The following is a 15,539-nucleotide window of genomic DNA, read 5'->3' as shown; positions in this document are numbered from 1 at the left end:
ATTTGAAAACTGATTTTTGCAGATGCTCACCATCCACGTGGAGTGAGCTGGACTATATTTTAAAGAGGTTTTTCTTTTCCTGGTTTTTATTTTTCTAAAAAATGTTTTCAAATCATTCATAACTAACTTTTGAATTCACAATTATGATTTACTTTAGTTTGGTCCAATCACTCCAACTAAAGGTATTTAATAAACCTCCCGGTCAGCAGGTGGCAGAACTACATTCCCTCACTGCCGGAGAACGGAAATGACGTAACATCAGACTTGTGCTGTTTCCACGTGTGAGCACTCCAGTCACATTGGCAGGTCCGCAGCGGCACAATGAAAAGACCAAGTAAGTGTATTTGCTCACAGTTAAAGATCCGTGAAAAGCAGCTTTTTAATGTTTTGATGGCCAGTTCGTCCGTCGTGCTACCGTCGCTCAGATTATAGTAGTTTTTTATTAAGCTAACCACATTTTAACAGAGCTAACGAACCTTTTATTCTCTTTAGAGTTAAGGAAAGCAAGCAAGAGGCTCTCTTGTTCCAAACGTTATAAAATACAGAAGAAGGTAAGTGGATTGATATCTTCTGTCGGTTAGTTTACCTCATTGACGAGTTAGGTAAAATATTTTTTATCTCAGCATTGCTTTGATTATTCTACAAAAAAAATGTAATGTACATTTGAATGTACGCAATTGCATTACTGCATTAACCGCAATAAATCTAATCATATTTCGTTCTGACTGTAGGTTCGGGAGCATAACAGAAAGTTAAAAAAAGAGGCCAAGAAGAAAGGACTGAAGAAAAGTGTGAAGAAGGATCCCGGCGTGCCCAACAGCGCCCCCTTTAAGGAGGAGGTCCTCAGAGAGGCGGAGCAGAGGAGGCTGCAGGTGGGCCGCGTCTCTTTGTTTGGATGGGTTTTAAAAAAAAAAAATACACGTTGAAACATTAATATTTTCACGACTGTTTATTTCTATTTAAACATATATTTATGTAAATGTTTTTTTTATTTTTTTATAATACAGATTGAAGAAGAAAAAGAGCGACAACGACAAGCCAAAAAGGAAGAGCGAGCCCAGAAAAGGAAGAAGGAGAAGGAGCCTGCTGCTAAAGAAGCAGAACCCAGTGCCAAGAAGGCTAAAAAGGTAAAAGGACACCTTATTGGTCGCTGCTGAGCCAATGGCAGCTGAGATGACAACTATGACATTATATTTGTTCTGATGAGGACATTTTGTGCTTTAATTATTGGATTTTCTCATCAGAAACCAGATTTGGGAAATAACTACAAGTTTTTGTTTTTTTTTTAACTTTTGTTTTAAAATACAAGTTGTCAAATTGCAATACAGATGTTTCTCTTTTGTGTTTGAGATGAGCAGAAATTAAAATTCGGTTAGGATTTTGCTTCATATTTCTAATAATAATAACAAAAAAAAACAAGAAACCAGCAGTAAAAAAAAAACATATACCTGACTCCTCGTATTTTTACTCCCGCCCCTCCTCAGCGCACCCTATTAAATTATCCTTCATCTCATACATCACCGTCCAGATATGGTCGGTGGGGTGATATTAACATTGGCTCACAATGACATTAAAACAAAGGGGGGTAAAAACTTCTAATGTGTCGTCATCCATACTTGAAACATTTTAAGATTTGTTTATTTGAATGTTTTTAGTCTTCCGTGCATCTTGTTTTAGTGGTGGAAAAGAATAGACTGGGTAAGAACTTTGAGTCGCACAGAGGAAATGCCTCTACCAAAAACATTGGTTGTAATCTCCGGTGTTTGTCGGGCCGATTTCCTCATCGCTGGGGGATTTTTCATGACAGTAAATATTTCATACAGCTGAATTTGTCTAATGGGAGAATAAGATAAAAGTAGGTCTATTGTTTCAGCCAGCTGGCTTGGTAGTGTGCAGCAATAGGCGATAGCTCTACGGAGAAGACAAGTCACTCCGGCACATTATCGAGCATCTCATTAAAAGGCCTTTAACCTGTAGGAATGCTGTGATAGAACTTTTTTTACCCTATTATACCTCAATACTAGTAATAAACCACTGACTACTTGAATAACTTTGTCTTCATTGCTAACGTACGTCCCTGTCTCCATCCGTTTGCACAGGGTACCACCGCAAAGAACTCAGAGAAACACTCAGCTCCAACCAAGCCCTCCGTACAGCACCTCTGTGCTGAGCTAAACAAGGTGAACCTGCGCGCACACGGTAACGTCCTTCACGAGGCACTGACGGGTTTACTCACAAAGTCTCACCTCTTCCAGGTCATAGATGCGTCGGATGTTGTAATAGAAGTCCTTGATGCTCGGGACCCGCTGGGATGCAGGTGTCCAGAGGTGGAGGAGGCTGTGCTGCTGAAGGGAGGCGGCAAGAAATTACTTCTGGCGTTAACCAAAATAGGTACGAGGACATGGCAAACTGCCAACTGAACAGGGTAATGTTTGCTATAAGTAGAGTTTGATTTTTGTGCCCTTTGTTTTCTGCTGCAGATCTTGTACCAAAGGAAAATGTAGAGAAGTGGATTGAGTTTTTACAAAGAGAGTTCCCAGTTGTAGCGTTCAAAGCTTCGACAAAGATCCAGGACAAAACTGTGGTAAGATGTACATTTCACCATTTTCTATAAAACTAAATTGAAAAAACAAAACAAAAAAAAACATTCTCCTCCAATTTTTGAGTAACTGACAGAGAATGAAAATTAATTGCAAACTCAACAATCAAAGAGGACCTCTAAACTTCTTTTTTAGAACAACGGGATCTTTGTTTTTTAATCTGGGTGAAGTTTAGACGTCAGCGTTGAAACCGTTCTGTTTCTTGTGATTTAAAGAACCTGAATTTAGTCCTAAATCGGCAGCTTGGAGTCTTCTTTTGGTCTCGAGGCCAAATTAGTCCTGAATTGGACTCCAACTCGCATGTTGTGTTGTTCCTTTATTTATGAAACATAGATTGTAACAAATCACAACTAGAAAGCATTGTCAAGGCTAATGATTTCCCTCGAATGTCAATGATAAAAAAAACACATTTTAATCTGGAAAACATTGGATGTTTGAAGTGAAAGATGTTTTTGAACCCAGATGCCAGGATTCAACATTTCTTTCTACTCTTTCTGCCGTGAACAGACATTATTCATTTAGATTAAAGACAGAGGCAACATCAGTGTTTGTGCGAGGGCAGAGCCTTAGCTTAACTTTAAAGGCTCTGTAGGGCTGCCATCATTTCCAAATTCAACATGTTCTGTAACAGAGGTTAAGTTCAAAAGGGTCAATTGGAGCAACATTGCTGTCATAAATTCAGCTTTCCTGGTAGCTACTGTGGCGTTTCGCTTTTAATTCGTCTTAAATATCCAAGGTGGGTACAAATCGGCGTATTTATACCTGGAAAACAGTCAGGTAGAATGAGCCTAACCTAAGTCTTGCTCTTTGTTGTAGAAAATAGAAAAACTAGTCGATAAACGTTTGTAGAAAACAGTTTCCTTTTAAATAGCCTCTTAAACCTGCAGCGTCATTTTTAAACTCCTCATTAATTCTGAAAGTGGGCCAACTTGCAGTCCTCTGTCCACGGTGACAACATCCACACCAGAGAGCGTTGTTTGTGGAACCGGTGCTCAGGTTTTGTGCGTTCACCGACCAGAGATTCAGGCTGGCCGCGGTCTGCCCGGCGCTGGTGCAGCTAAGCATCGGCTGACTCTGCAGCTCTTAACTATATTGATGTGGAGGATTGAGAAGGTTGAACAGCTTCCTCTGTGCTGTCCTAACTGGTTATAACCTCCAAGAGCAACCAACAAACGGCACAGCTGAGTCCCTCCGTCGCTGGAACGGACGACGTGTGCGTTTGTGGAACAAATAGAAATGTGTCAACAGAAGCGTGTAACGGGGACTGTGGGCTTCATCTGCCTCAGTCACATTAAGGCTGTTTTTAAAGTCGACCCTGTGCTGCTCTGTGTTCATCAGAAAGCCAAAAGGAGAAGGAAAATCACGGCCTCCAACGAAGTCCTTGATCAATCCAAAGCCGCTGCGTGCTTTGGCAACGATTGCCTCACCGAGCTGCTGACGGCTTACGCCGCTAAAACTCAGAGTGAAGCCGCCCTCAAAGTGGGCGTCGTCGGTGAGTTCATTCAAACGGGACGTTTTTGCTCTCTTCATGACAACGTTTAAGTTACGACTGGGTTGCGTTCCTTGTTTTGTTGTTTTTAAAGAGTTCTTCCTCTGCTCAGGGTTTCCTAATGTGGGCAAGAGCAGCCTGATCAACAGCTTGAAGGGGATGATGGCCTGCCATGTCGGGCTTACAAAAGGCACCACCAGGTGAGCAGAGAAAGATCGTAACGGTGTGTCGCCAAAATATCTCTCCTCCAAACGTGTTATCAGGAATAAGCGTTCCCTCTCCTGCACGCCAGAAATATGCAGGAGGTGCACATGTCCAAGACCGTGAAGATGATGGACAGCCCGGGAGTCGTAGCGGCGCCGTCCAACCCAGCCGCCTCCATGGCTCTGAGGAGCCTGCAGGTGGAGGAGGGTCAGGAGAGCGTGATGGATGCCGTCAATACGTTGCTCAAGCAGTGCGACAAGTCCCAGGTATCAGCTGCTGCCCCGACAGAGAAGACGGGAACCTTTAAATGCGTTTTTTTGACCTCTCCTCTCTGGTTTTAGGTCATGCTTCAGTATAACATCCCAGACTTCAGGAATTCCCTGGAGTTCCTGACCCTGTTGGCCAAAAAGCGCGGCTACCTGCAGAAAGGCAGCGTTCCCAACACAGAGCAAGCAGCAAACACCTTCCTCACTGATTGGACAGGGTGAGTGTTTTTTTTTTTTTTTTTTTTTTTTTCTCTCATGTTTAGTGGAAAGCTGGTAGCTGCGTTGTTGTGGAAATGAGGAAAAAGTGCAATGCTGAAGTTCACCATGAAGACTTCTAATCCAACTCTGATCCAAAGCCCCAGCCTGGCTAAGAGCGTCTGTAGTTTGGCTTCTTTTGTCTCTTAAATCACATGAATATCTTCATTTTGGTGTTTCCCTTAGAGCCAAATTAAGCTACCACTGCAAAGTGCCTGGCAGCTACAGCCTCCCGCTCTATATGACGGACGCAGTCGTCACAGAGATGCAGAACGGCTGGGATCTAGACAAGGTGAGGGCGGGCAACAAGGAAACTCTCAAAGGTATGTGTTTAAATTACGGCATTGAATTTCAAGGTGTTTATTGGAGTTTATCTGAGACCAGAGCAGTGGAGCTTAATTGTTTTTCTGTAAAAATGATGGAGTCATTTCCTTCCACTTCATAATCGAGCTCCTCCTAATATCGGTCGATCAGATAAATGACATTGAAGCGCGTGGTTGCAACCTGACAAAATAATAAACGTGGTGTGATTACTTTTGCAAGTTACAGTACATTCTGTAGTATAATCCCCTCAAAAACATGTTCTTTACAGGTGTTAAGTTTCCAAACCTGGCCAGCAGCATGATCTTCGTCTCTAGAGGACCGACCGCAGGTCTGCTGAGAGCGACCGCCATCCCTGAGGAGCAGCGGCCCGCCAAGAAAGAGGAGCAGCACAACAACCAGGAAGAGGAGGTAACTCCACATACACATCTACCTGGGTGGCATTTGTTCTTTGTTATGGAAATGAGGACAAAAACGCAAGTCTCGATTTGTTTATGAAGACTTCTAATCCAACTCTGATCCGTCCGGCTGGTTTCATCGCTGGATCATGGGCGAGAGCTTGAAAATAAGTCAAACTTCTGTTTTTCTTTTTTTTTTTTTCTTGTAGCCTGAACTGACCGAGGAGTTGCATGAAACCGAGGAACTTGAGGAACCCCAGAAAACAGTCAAAGGTAACTTTTAGCATTTATTTTTTATTAATTGAAAGTGAAATGTCAAATTCATAAGGCAATGTCTTGCATCTTTTCATTGCAGATAAACCCAAACAGGTGCACTTTCTGCCCGCCCCCGTCGACATCAGCCTCTCCACAGTTTATACAGACGATGCCTACGACTTCAACACTGATTTTAAATGAGCTCCGCTTTGATCCGGGGTTAACGCCTCGGCCCCCGCGCCCTCTTCACCATCCAGACCTGGAACTGCTCATCACACTCATTAACGGCGGAGAACCACTTTGAGTCTCCCCTTCTCTTCCTTCCCCTGTTGTGAAATCAGCCCAGTTGGTTTCAAACAAGCCAGACCGATGTCATGAAGCAACGTGGAAACACAAACTGCTGATTGGTCAGATTATATCACACATGGGTGGAAACCAGCTGTGTGCAGGTTTCAGGTTCTGTCCACAGAAACGAATGCCAGCACATGTTTTACCCCCCGTTTTATTAAGCTTAAGACCAGAGAAAGAAAATGTCCACCTGAGTCTGTCTAAAACCAGGAGACTGGCTGAGCTAAAACCCAGAGGTGCTCCTGTCATCTCAGCTATTAAACACGTTTAATAGCTGATCCCAGCAGGGTGTTGGTGCTGAGAACCGTATCACGTTATGGAAATGCGTTTCTTGGAAACGCCGAGGCATTTCCAGCAATGCCGTTACATTTGCTTATCCTGCTGTTTGACATCGGTGCCCTGAAACCCTGCCTGTAGTCAGACCTGAAGAACCGTGGATGGCACCTCAACTCTACCCTCAGCTTGGATTTTACGACAAATCCAATTAGATGTATCCCCCCTGGGGCAATTTATTGCCCGTTTAGCTGCCTGTAAGCAGTTGTGTATATATCTGATTACTTGTAAAAGACTAATGTGACTGGAGACGGTTTGTAGGATCATAATCTATAAAACTGTATAGATGTGCACCTATAAATCTAATAAAGCTACAAAAGTGACACAATAAGCCTTTTTCTCTTCTCTTAAAACATCGTTTCAGTTTCTTCCACCCACGAAAGTAACAATTTGACCGTTTAGGAAACCGTAAACACATTTTATTTTATTGGGAATGTACAAAACACTTAGATTAAAGACGAAGCATGCAGTAACTGCGAACGTCGAGGCAACGCAGAGGTGAAGTTTGGTCAGGCATTAAAAATCCACAGCTCAAGAAAGCTTAGTGTTCATTTGCAACAAGGTCGGGAACAGTTTGAGAACGTAGTGGTCAACATGAGGTCTTTACATACTGGTAAAAAAAAAAAAAAAAGATAAATCTTATGTGCAAAAACAAAATCCCCAAAGTACTTAAGGCACAGACATGAACCATTGGGATAGTTACCGAGGAGGTGAGCATGTAACCACGTTACATAATTACTGCGCTGCATAATGACAACCTTTCAGCTCCAACACTAAATTAGCATTTAGCAACAGCTTTAAATGGGTTTGAGTTTTGCACAGTGATGGGCAATCCTATTGTGAGCATTCCAGCAGTATTTTTTAATAGTATTTAAAAAAAAAAGTAATTGTACTCTTAAATTTATATAGGAACTTTTACGATACTTTGGCCACACTTGGTTTTATGCTCCAACTTTAATCTTCAAATTTTCAGGTTTCAAGTTACACACTGCAAAAAGGGCACTGAAAGTAGGTAACATTTTCTTGGAATTTGTGTATTTATCCTAGATTTAAGCAGCTAAATAAAACTATTTGCCAATGGAATAAGATTTTTGCACTTAAAATAAGAAAAATTCATCTCCATCTTATTTCAAGTGCAGGATATCTATCTTTAGTAGTAAAAATATTCATTCCATTGGTAAATAGTCTTATTTAGCTGCTCAAATGAAAATGAAAATATACTAATTTCAAGAAAATTTGACTTTGAGTTCCCTTTTTGCAGTGCAAGAACCAACAGATACTTTTGTAGTTTAATATTGGCACCTGGTGCTGGCTGAGCTGGCAGCTTAAGACTAAACTTGTGAAAATGGTAACAGTTTTATTATATTGCACCTGTGTGGCAGTGACTGATCTGTATGAGCCACAGCATCTAAAAACTGTAATCTGCTAAATGGAACAAGGTAGGATGTGGTCAATACGGTCTCTGAAGACAGAAACCTTAGGAGTCATGGAATGCTGTTCAGAGTCGTTGCGAGGAAAAGACATTTTTGTAAAGAGAATAAAAGTCTGTGTTCAAGGTACTGTCGGAATAAAGAGGTCTACAAATCCAGAGGATCAAAAATAAGACCGCTGGCGAAGGAAAAGCTTAGTTCCTGAGGGGAAAGGTGTGATCCACTAAGGGCTGCACTGGTCCAAAGGTTTCCTTATTACTGTTCAGTCTGCGTGTCTTCGCACGGGATGAAACTTCCCTGTGGGGTCAGGAATGAACCACTGGTCCCACACGTCAGAGAAGGCGGACGCTCTCCCCCAGGGCTTGTAGTGTCCGTTCCAATGCAGCAATTTGGCAACTCTCACAAACTGGGGAGAGTAGTGGTTTCCAGCACCTGTAGTACCTGAAGAGTTGAGATTGTTATTCATTGTACCTGACTAATTACATTTAACCTTTAAAATGATCAGACATGTCAGTGCTCTCTCTGTTTGGATACCTTCAATCCCTTAGTCTAAAACCTTAGTTTTAGCTTAACATAAGCAGAATACTTTAAGATATCTACTTTTTCTGACCAGCTGTGGCAAAAATACAAGGACATGAGTGGATATCTTTACAACGCTGTTAATAGCAGAGAAGTAAACTAAATTCTGTCTGAGCCCACTCCATCCACAAGAGAGCAGTCACTCAGCTTCGAGCCAACGACTAAAGATTTTATTTCACAAGTTAACGGAGCTACACAATGACCGCCTGCTACAACTCAGAAGGCAGATGGCCGTTCACACGGAGCTCTGGTTCTGCCGTTCCTGTTAAAGGGGAGTTTTCCTCTCCACTGTCACTACATGCATGCTCAGTATGAGGGATTGCTGCAAAGCCATCAAACAATGCAGACGACTGTCCACTGTTGCAACTTTGAGGAGTGAATGCTGCAAGTCAATGACTTGATACAAGCTGCTGGGTTTCCTTAGATATTTTTTTTAAACAAAAAGAAAAAACTGGACTGTTTGATCACGAGGACCAATAGGAATACATGTACGGTACTTGACTTATCTGTATGATTTGACTGAATAAACTTTAAATGCCTTGAATGACATGAATAAACTAAATTTACTGGGTAAAGGGAACTTTGGGGGTGCGGTCGGGGCACATTTAGAAGGCGTGACCCATGCATAGAGGCCCTCGGTCCTCCATGCAGCCGTTCCGGGTTCGAGTCCCTTTGCCACATGTCTTCCCCCTGTCTCAACCCCATCTCCTGTCAGTCTACTTTCAAATAAAGGTCACTAGTGCCACAAAAAAATTAACTGATAAAAACTAAAAAGAACAATGTAATAACTAAAGGTGTCACACCTGAAATTTAATGTAACTTTATACTGTAAATCTATATTTTAAGCTACAATTCTCTTAATGCAGTAGGTTTAAACTAAAACGGTAATACTGCAGAGTTAACATTTAGCACAGCACATGTGAATGGCTCCTTAAATAACTCAGGAACATTCTGCCTTTGATTATGATTTTAACAGTAAAACTGATAATCAGATGATGGTAATATTAAAATATTACTAATGTTTTTTCAGTCACTGGAAGTTATATATTAATGTTTCGCTGCAGACCAGCCAGAGTCCCGACTCTGATCTGTTAGAAAATCCTTGGTAGAGAGCTAAAGATTAGGGAGATGGTAAGGAGGCCTTCCAACAATAAATCATCAAAATAATAGTGGAAACATGTAAAAAAAAACTGGTCAGCAGCTATAAGGGTTGGACTGCAATAATGCCAATAAAGATTTTTTTCTGTTGATTATTTACAACACATACCCGTAAATGAGAGGTTCCTGTCAGACACAGTCTTCAGAAAAGGACCTGAACTCACCGAGGTGTCTCACGTGCCACATGGGGTCGATGGAGGAGTAACGTTTATAAAAGACGATGAGAAGTGGAGGGGTCGTGATGCTTTCTGCGAGTGTATTACTGTACAAATCCTCTCTGTCAAAAAAAAGGAGGAAAAAAAAGGCAAGCGTCCAATTACGAAATATTTGCAGCTATATTTTTCCTTTCCTAAGAACGCCTCTTGTTTTAGCGCCATCGTTACGCTGCTGTGGGCACTCACTGAAAGTTGCGCTCCATCCAGTACTCCAGCTGCTGGGTGATGTTTTGGTTCTTCCACTCGGTCAGGTTTGCGATGATGACGCCCGGATTAAAGGAGCACGTGTTGGCCCTCATCCCCAGCTTTTTAATAGCTTCCTTTTTAAAGTCCAGGAAACCCAGGTAGTTGTTCTGCAGAACAGGATTAGTTATTCAATCACGCATCTCTCCGCATTTCAGACACGACGAACGGAAACGAGACGCTCTCAGAAGGGTAGACCACCTGATTTCCGGCCCCGCGGACGATGCCCTTAGCGGACGCCGAGTCGCAGTCATCAGAGAAGGCAGCTGCGTGTCCTGGTTTCAGGTTGGTTTCAAACAGCTCTTGAATGTCTCCTGAGATCCAAAACAACAAGTGGATAAATCTCCTTTCTTCCTTTTAAAAATCATTGTGTGACATGAAACAGACCCGATTTGATTGATCGCGCGTTTATCCCTACCTTGCACGACAACATCATCATCCAGATAGATGGCCTTCTCCACCTCCGGTATGTACACAGGCAGATAGAACCTGGCAAACGTCAACTAAACACACGCCATAAAATGTTAAACATACAAACAGCCACCATACGTACTCTGGGGACGGGGCCGCAGGCGTTATAAGTTGACTTACTGGTCTGGTAGCTTCCAGCGTTTTTGGATCTTTTGATATCTTCCCACTGAGAAGCTCTGGTTGGAAAATAACTATTCTATATTTGACATTTTTCAGCTCCGTCTTACTCATCCACGCTCTGTTGGGAAAACAGAAAGGATCATTTCAATTCACCTAGACCAGGGGTGTGAAACTCATTTTGGATTAGGGGCCGCATACAATCTGATCTCGAGAGGGCCACATGAGTTAACTCATTGCAAGATTAAATATAACTAATAAAAGTAGACTTGTTGTTGATTTTTATATTAAATGAATTTCACTTTTACACAATATATTATGAATAACCTCAGCGTTTTTAAGAAAAGTATGTGCAATTTCAACAATACTTTTACTCAGTTAAACATTTACCTGTGCATTATGCATAAGAACTGATCACAGTGATTATACAATGTTGAAAAACATTTATAATCACATTTTTTGATACTTAAAAACACTGTCCTGCATGACAAAATACATCAAAAATAAAAGTAGGTAAAATTAAGAAATGATTTAAAATAAATTTTCCACATCTGAAGCTCAGTGCTACCATCTGCTGATTAAAACACAGCACCCCCTCGTGGATAATATAAGAACTGCATATTTTCAATTAAACGAAGTACATGTTTTTTTCAATAATTGTTTTATCATTCTCTTCCTTTTATCTCCTCTTTCTTTCACCTTTTCTTTTTTCTTCTTGTTCTTCCTTTCCTACTTTCCCATTGTAGTGTCCATATCATTTGAGATATTCCCCGCATAAATCATAATAAAACTATTCACATTCATAGATCAAGCAGAGCACTATGGCAAAAGCAGTACTGCTCCACTTGTGAAAGTCAAATCTGATGAGCTCTTTGTGGCATTAAGACAACATTATTATTGCCACATTGCCAGACAGGACACTGAAAAAAAAAAAGATTTTTTATTTTTTTTTTTAAATGATAATGCATTTAGCCACCGGGCCAGACTAAATTGTTTGGCGGGCCGGAACCGGCCACCGGGCCGTATGTTTGACACCCCTGACCTAGACGCTAAAGAAATTCCTGTGCCGACTGAATAATTACGGGTACTTAACGCTTACTTTAGATGGTCAGCCGTGTCATTCATGGTCACAATGGTGAAGACCACCCTGGCTTTGCTGTTCTGGGAGACGCTGTTCATGGCAGCGATCGCAGCGCCCAGCCGGTCCTCGGTGGCGGTGATGAGAACAGGGATCTCCTCTGCTTTGCGCTCCATCTTCTGCCTGCCGTCCTTGGACAGCTCGGCCTCGAAAGGGAGGATCTGTCCAGCATCTGCATTGGGGCGCATTAATTGCACGGCTTTTACAGCAGAACAAAATGGCGTCGGCGCACATGAAGCTTCGGCTCACCTGGGTTCTCTTTGTGCAGGAAGTCACTGAGGTTCAGAAGGTTTCTCTGAACTATGATCAGGAAGGCCACCGCCAGCAGTATGAGGATGACGACATTTACTGTGGAGGACGTTAGATGGAGCCGTTAGATGTGAAGGGCTGCAGCTCGGGGTAAAGAGCCTGTCCTTATTTTTGTCATGTTGCAACAACAAGCTCTAATTTATGGGGCTTTAGTCAATTAATAGGACCTTACCAACACAAAGTAACACATAATTATGATGAAGTGATTTCTTATTTCTGTTCATGTTTGTCACACTTGGGTGTTTCAAAACATCAAAGTAATTTAAATATTAGTCCAAGACAACACAAGTAAACACAAAATGCAGTTTTTTTTAATTAAGGGAGAAAAAAAAATCCAAACCTACATGGCCCTGTGTAAAAAAGGATTGCCCTCTAAACCTATTAACTGGTTGGGCCGCCCTTAGCAGCAACAACTGCAATCAAGCATTTGCGAGAACTTTGCTGTGAGTCTTTTCCAGCGCTGTGGAGGAACTTAGATCCACTCATCTCTGCAGAATTCAGGGTTTTCTAGAATAAACTGACTTAGAAAAAGTCATGGCACAGCATCTCTATAGGATTCAGGTCAGGACTTTGACTAGGCCACTCCAGAGTCTTCATTCTGTTCTTCAGCCATTCAGAGGTAGACCTGCTGGTGTGTTTTGGATCAAAGTCCTGCTGCAGCAAAAAAGTTGGTTTCAGCTGGAGGTCACAAACATGGCCAGACGTTCTCCTTCAGGATTTTGTGGTGGGCAGCAGAATTCATGGGTCCATTTACATTCCTATTTCCTTTTTTTGTATTTTTATTTTATTTTATTTTTATTTTTTTTTTGGGTATTCTTTTGATCCATTGTAGATATGAAGATTCACTGTATATAACTGAATGCACCTTCCCTACTCTGCACCTTCTTGTATGAGCCGATGTGACGAGTGAATTTCTCCATTGTGAGATCAATAAAGACTATCTTATCTTATCTTATCACAGCAAGTCTTCCAGGTCCTGCAGCAGCAAAACAGCCCCAGACCACCACCACCATATTTTACTGTTTGTCTGCTGCTCTTTTCTGAAATGCAGTGTTACTTTTACGCCAGATGTAACGGGACAAACACCTTCTAAAAAAGTTCAAAGTTTGTCTCATCAGTCCGTGGAATATTTCCCCAAAAGTCTTGGGGATCATCAAGATGTGTTCTGGATAATAGAGATGAGGCTTAATGTTATTTTTGCTCACCAGTGGTTTTTATCTTGGACCTCCACCATGCAGGCCATTTTTGCTCCGTCTCTCTCTGATGGTGGAGGCATTAACTCTGACCTTAGCTGAGCCAAAAGAGGCCTGCAGTTCTTGGGATGCTGTTGTGGGGTCTCTTGTGGCCTCTAGGATGAACCGTCACTGCGCTCTTGGGGTAATTTTAGAGGTTCACCATGTTTTCTTTCTGCATTTGTGGATAATGGCTCTCACTGTGGTTCGCTGGAGTCCCAAAGATTTACCAGTGGCTTCGTAACCCTTTCCAGACTGATGGGTCTCAATTACTTTCTTTTTCATTAGTTCCTGAACTTCTTTGGATCTCAGCATGACGTCTAGCTATTGAGGAACTTTTGAGGTACTCCACTCTGTCAGGCAGGTCCTATTCAAGTGATTTCTTGAGTGAGAACAGATCAATCAGGCCTGGGTGTGGCTAGAGAAGGTGAACTCAGGTGTGTTTCTCCCTTAATGATAAAATCCTTCATTTAAAAAAACTACATTTTATGTTTACTTGTGCTGTTTTTGACTAACATTTCAATTTGTTTGACGTTCCTAAACACCTAAATGTGACAAGCATGCCAAAAAAAAAAAAAAAAAAAAAATTAAATAAATCAGAAAATGGGCAAACACCTTCCCACCGTTCTCTACACGCTTGTCTAAATTCTAAAAATAAAAAGTTTGAAAATCGTGACATTAATTTCTATTTATCCAATCCTCCAACCGCAAAACAATATTTTGCGAGACCGCCTTTAACCAAAATAACAGCTACAAGCCTATAGGGGTATGACAGCTTTGCATGTCTAAAGACTAAAACTTTTCCCCCACTTTTCTTTTCAAAAATAACTTTAGCTCAATCGGATTGTCGGATTGAATGGTACCTTGCCTCAAATTCTCAACTGGACTGAGGTCTGCACATTGGCTGAGCTCACTCCCTCCATCTTCCAGTTAACTCCTACCAGCGTCTCGGTCCCTGCTAAAGAAAGGCATCTCAGCAGCATGATGCTGCCCCCACCCTGTTCCACTGCGAGGTATGGTGCGTTCAGGGTAATCTAGTTTAGCTGCATCATGCTCCATGGCATGTGGCAATTCTTTAAAAAAAAAAAAAAAAATATATATATATATATATATATATATATATATATATATATATATATATATATATATATATATAAATAAATCACTTACAGATGATGGATTGAAAAGTGCTCCGTAAGATGTTTGACGTTTGCAATAACATTTCATTACCTAACCTTGCTTTAATTTGTGCCATAATAACACAGATAATGCCATATTCTCAGGGATTGCATCTGGTGCTAGTTCTAGTCTTTATGATGCCGTCTGTCAACTAATGTTCTCTGACAAATCTCTGAGACGAAAATACACACATCAGGTGCTGTTGTTTTTTTTCTTCTTTTGTTTACAATATGGGAAGTGGAAGTATGTGTAAAACTATTAGGTAAAATTGTACTTATATTCACAATTCTACACTACTTTGTGTTGATCTATCAGATAAAACTGATGCTTGTGGTCGTTACGCATCAAAATGTGGGAAACAAAGGCTTTATATCTTAGCACTGTTTACGAATATCGACACAATTTTGTCAGGGGGGAGGGGGGGGGTACTTTTTTTTTTTTTTAACACAACATCCATATAAATTACAGCCGGTTTCAAACAACTACTAGTGCAAATGTTCACAAAACAGTCTACGTGTGGATAAACGCAATATTAGCAATGAAGCAGCCTCCCTCACCTTTCCTTAGTGGCATGGCAGCCGCCGCATCGGACTGAAACAGGGATGAAAGAAGGACAAGTACACAAACAGAACCAAAGCTGGTTTAAGTGATGCCCACGGTGGGTGGGTTGAGTCGCCCCCAGACCGTAACGTTGCGACGCCGCTCTCTGGTCACGGCATAGACACAGAAACAACCCGCTGCGCGTTAGTTGAGCAATAAAATTAAAAACGCCTGCTCGAAAGACGCATATTTTAAGGCAAACACAAATATGCGTCTGTATTCACATCCAAGCCAAACTGCCAACTCAACATCCACAAGTTTGTCCCCTCCGCTACAGCGACTGCACGCAGATGTAGGTGTTTAGGATACGCCTGACCAAAAAACACCATCAACCAACTTCTGCTTACGATTTTTTGTGTGACTACAAGCTTTTGATTACGGCTAGTGAGCAAACTGTAA

At 41.6% G+C, this 15,539-nt stretch overlaps 2 protein-coding genes and 2 non-coding genes across 4 annotated transcripts; 3 read left to right on the top strand and 1 right to left on the bottom strand.

Moving 5' to 3' along the window:
* The first annotated feature begins 221 nt into the window (after positions 1-221).
* Positions 222-6,794, top strand: gnl3 (guanine nucleotide binding protein-like 3 (nucleolar)). Its single transcript, XM_012874882.3, has 15 exons — positions 222-334; positions 493-551; positions 732-872; positions 1,008-1,127; positions 2,100-2,180; positions 2,256-2,391; positions 2,481-2,584; positions 3,939-4,092; positions 4,202-4,289; positions 4,382-4,559; positions 4,635-4,777; positions 5,001-5,137; positions 5,407-5,546; positions 5,743-5,806; positions 5,889-6,794. The coding sequence occupies exons 1-15, from the start codon at positions 322-324 to the stop codon at positions 5,987-5,989; spliced, it is 1,659 nt and encodes a 552-aa protein (XP_012730336.2). The 5' UTR covers positions 222-321; the 3' UTR covers positions 5,990-6,794.
* Positions 3,699-3,833, top strand: LOC118556682. The gene has a single exon (XR_004927295.1). It is a non-coding gene; the product is annotated as a small nucleolar RNA SNORA47 (small nucleolar RNA).
* LOC118556679 lies at positions 4,848-4,917 on the top strand. Its single transcript, XR_004927292.1, has one exon. It is a non-coding gene; the product is annotated as a small nucleolar RNA SNORD19 (small nucleolar RNA).
* Positions 6,795-7,672: 878 nt separating the features above from the next.
* glt8d1 (glycosyltransferase 8 domain containing 1) lies at positions 7,673-15,439 on the bottom strand. The gene is made up of 9 exons (XM_012874883.3): positions 15,098-15,439; positions 12,070-12,168; positions 11,782-11,992; positions 10,686-10,803; positions 10,513-10,597; positions 10,296-10,408; positions 10,038-10,204; positions 9,801-9,913; positions 7,673-8,340 (listed from the first exon to the last, which is right to left on the bottom strand). The coding sequence occupies exons 1-9, from the start codon at positions 15,111-15,113 to the stop codon at positions 8,162-8,164; spliced, it is 1,101 nt and encodes a 366-aa protein (XP_012730337.2). The 5' UTR covers positions 15,114-15,439; the 3' UTR covers positions 7,673-8,161.
* Positions 15,440-15,539: the final 100 nt, after the last annotated feature.

Source organism: Fundulus heteroclitus, chromosome 20 (genome assembly GCF_011125445.2).
Source record: "Fundulus heteroclitus isolate FHET01 chromosome 20, MU-UCD_Fhet_4.1, whole genome shotgun sequence".
Taxonomy (NCBI): Eukaryota; Metazoa; Chordata; class Actinopteri; order Cyprinodontiformes; family Fundulidae; genus Fundulus; species Fundulus heteroclitus.
Note: the sequence above shows the minus strand (reverse complement) of the source record. Positions and strands in the feature narration are given on the sequence as shown.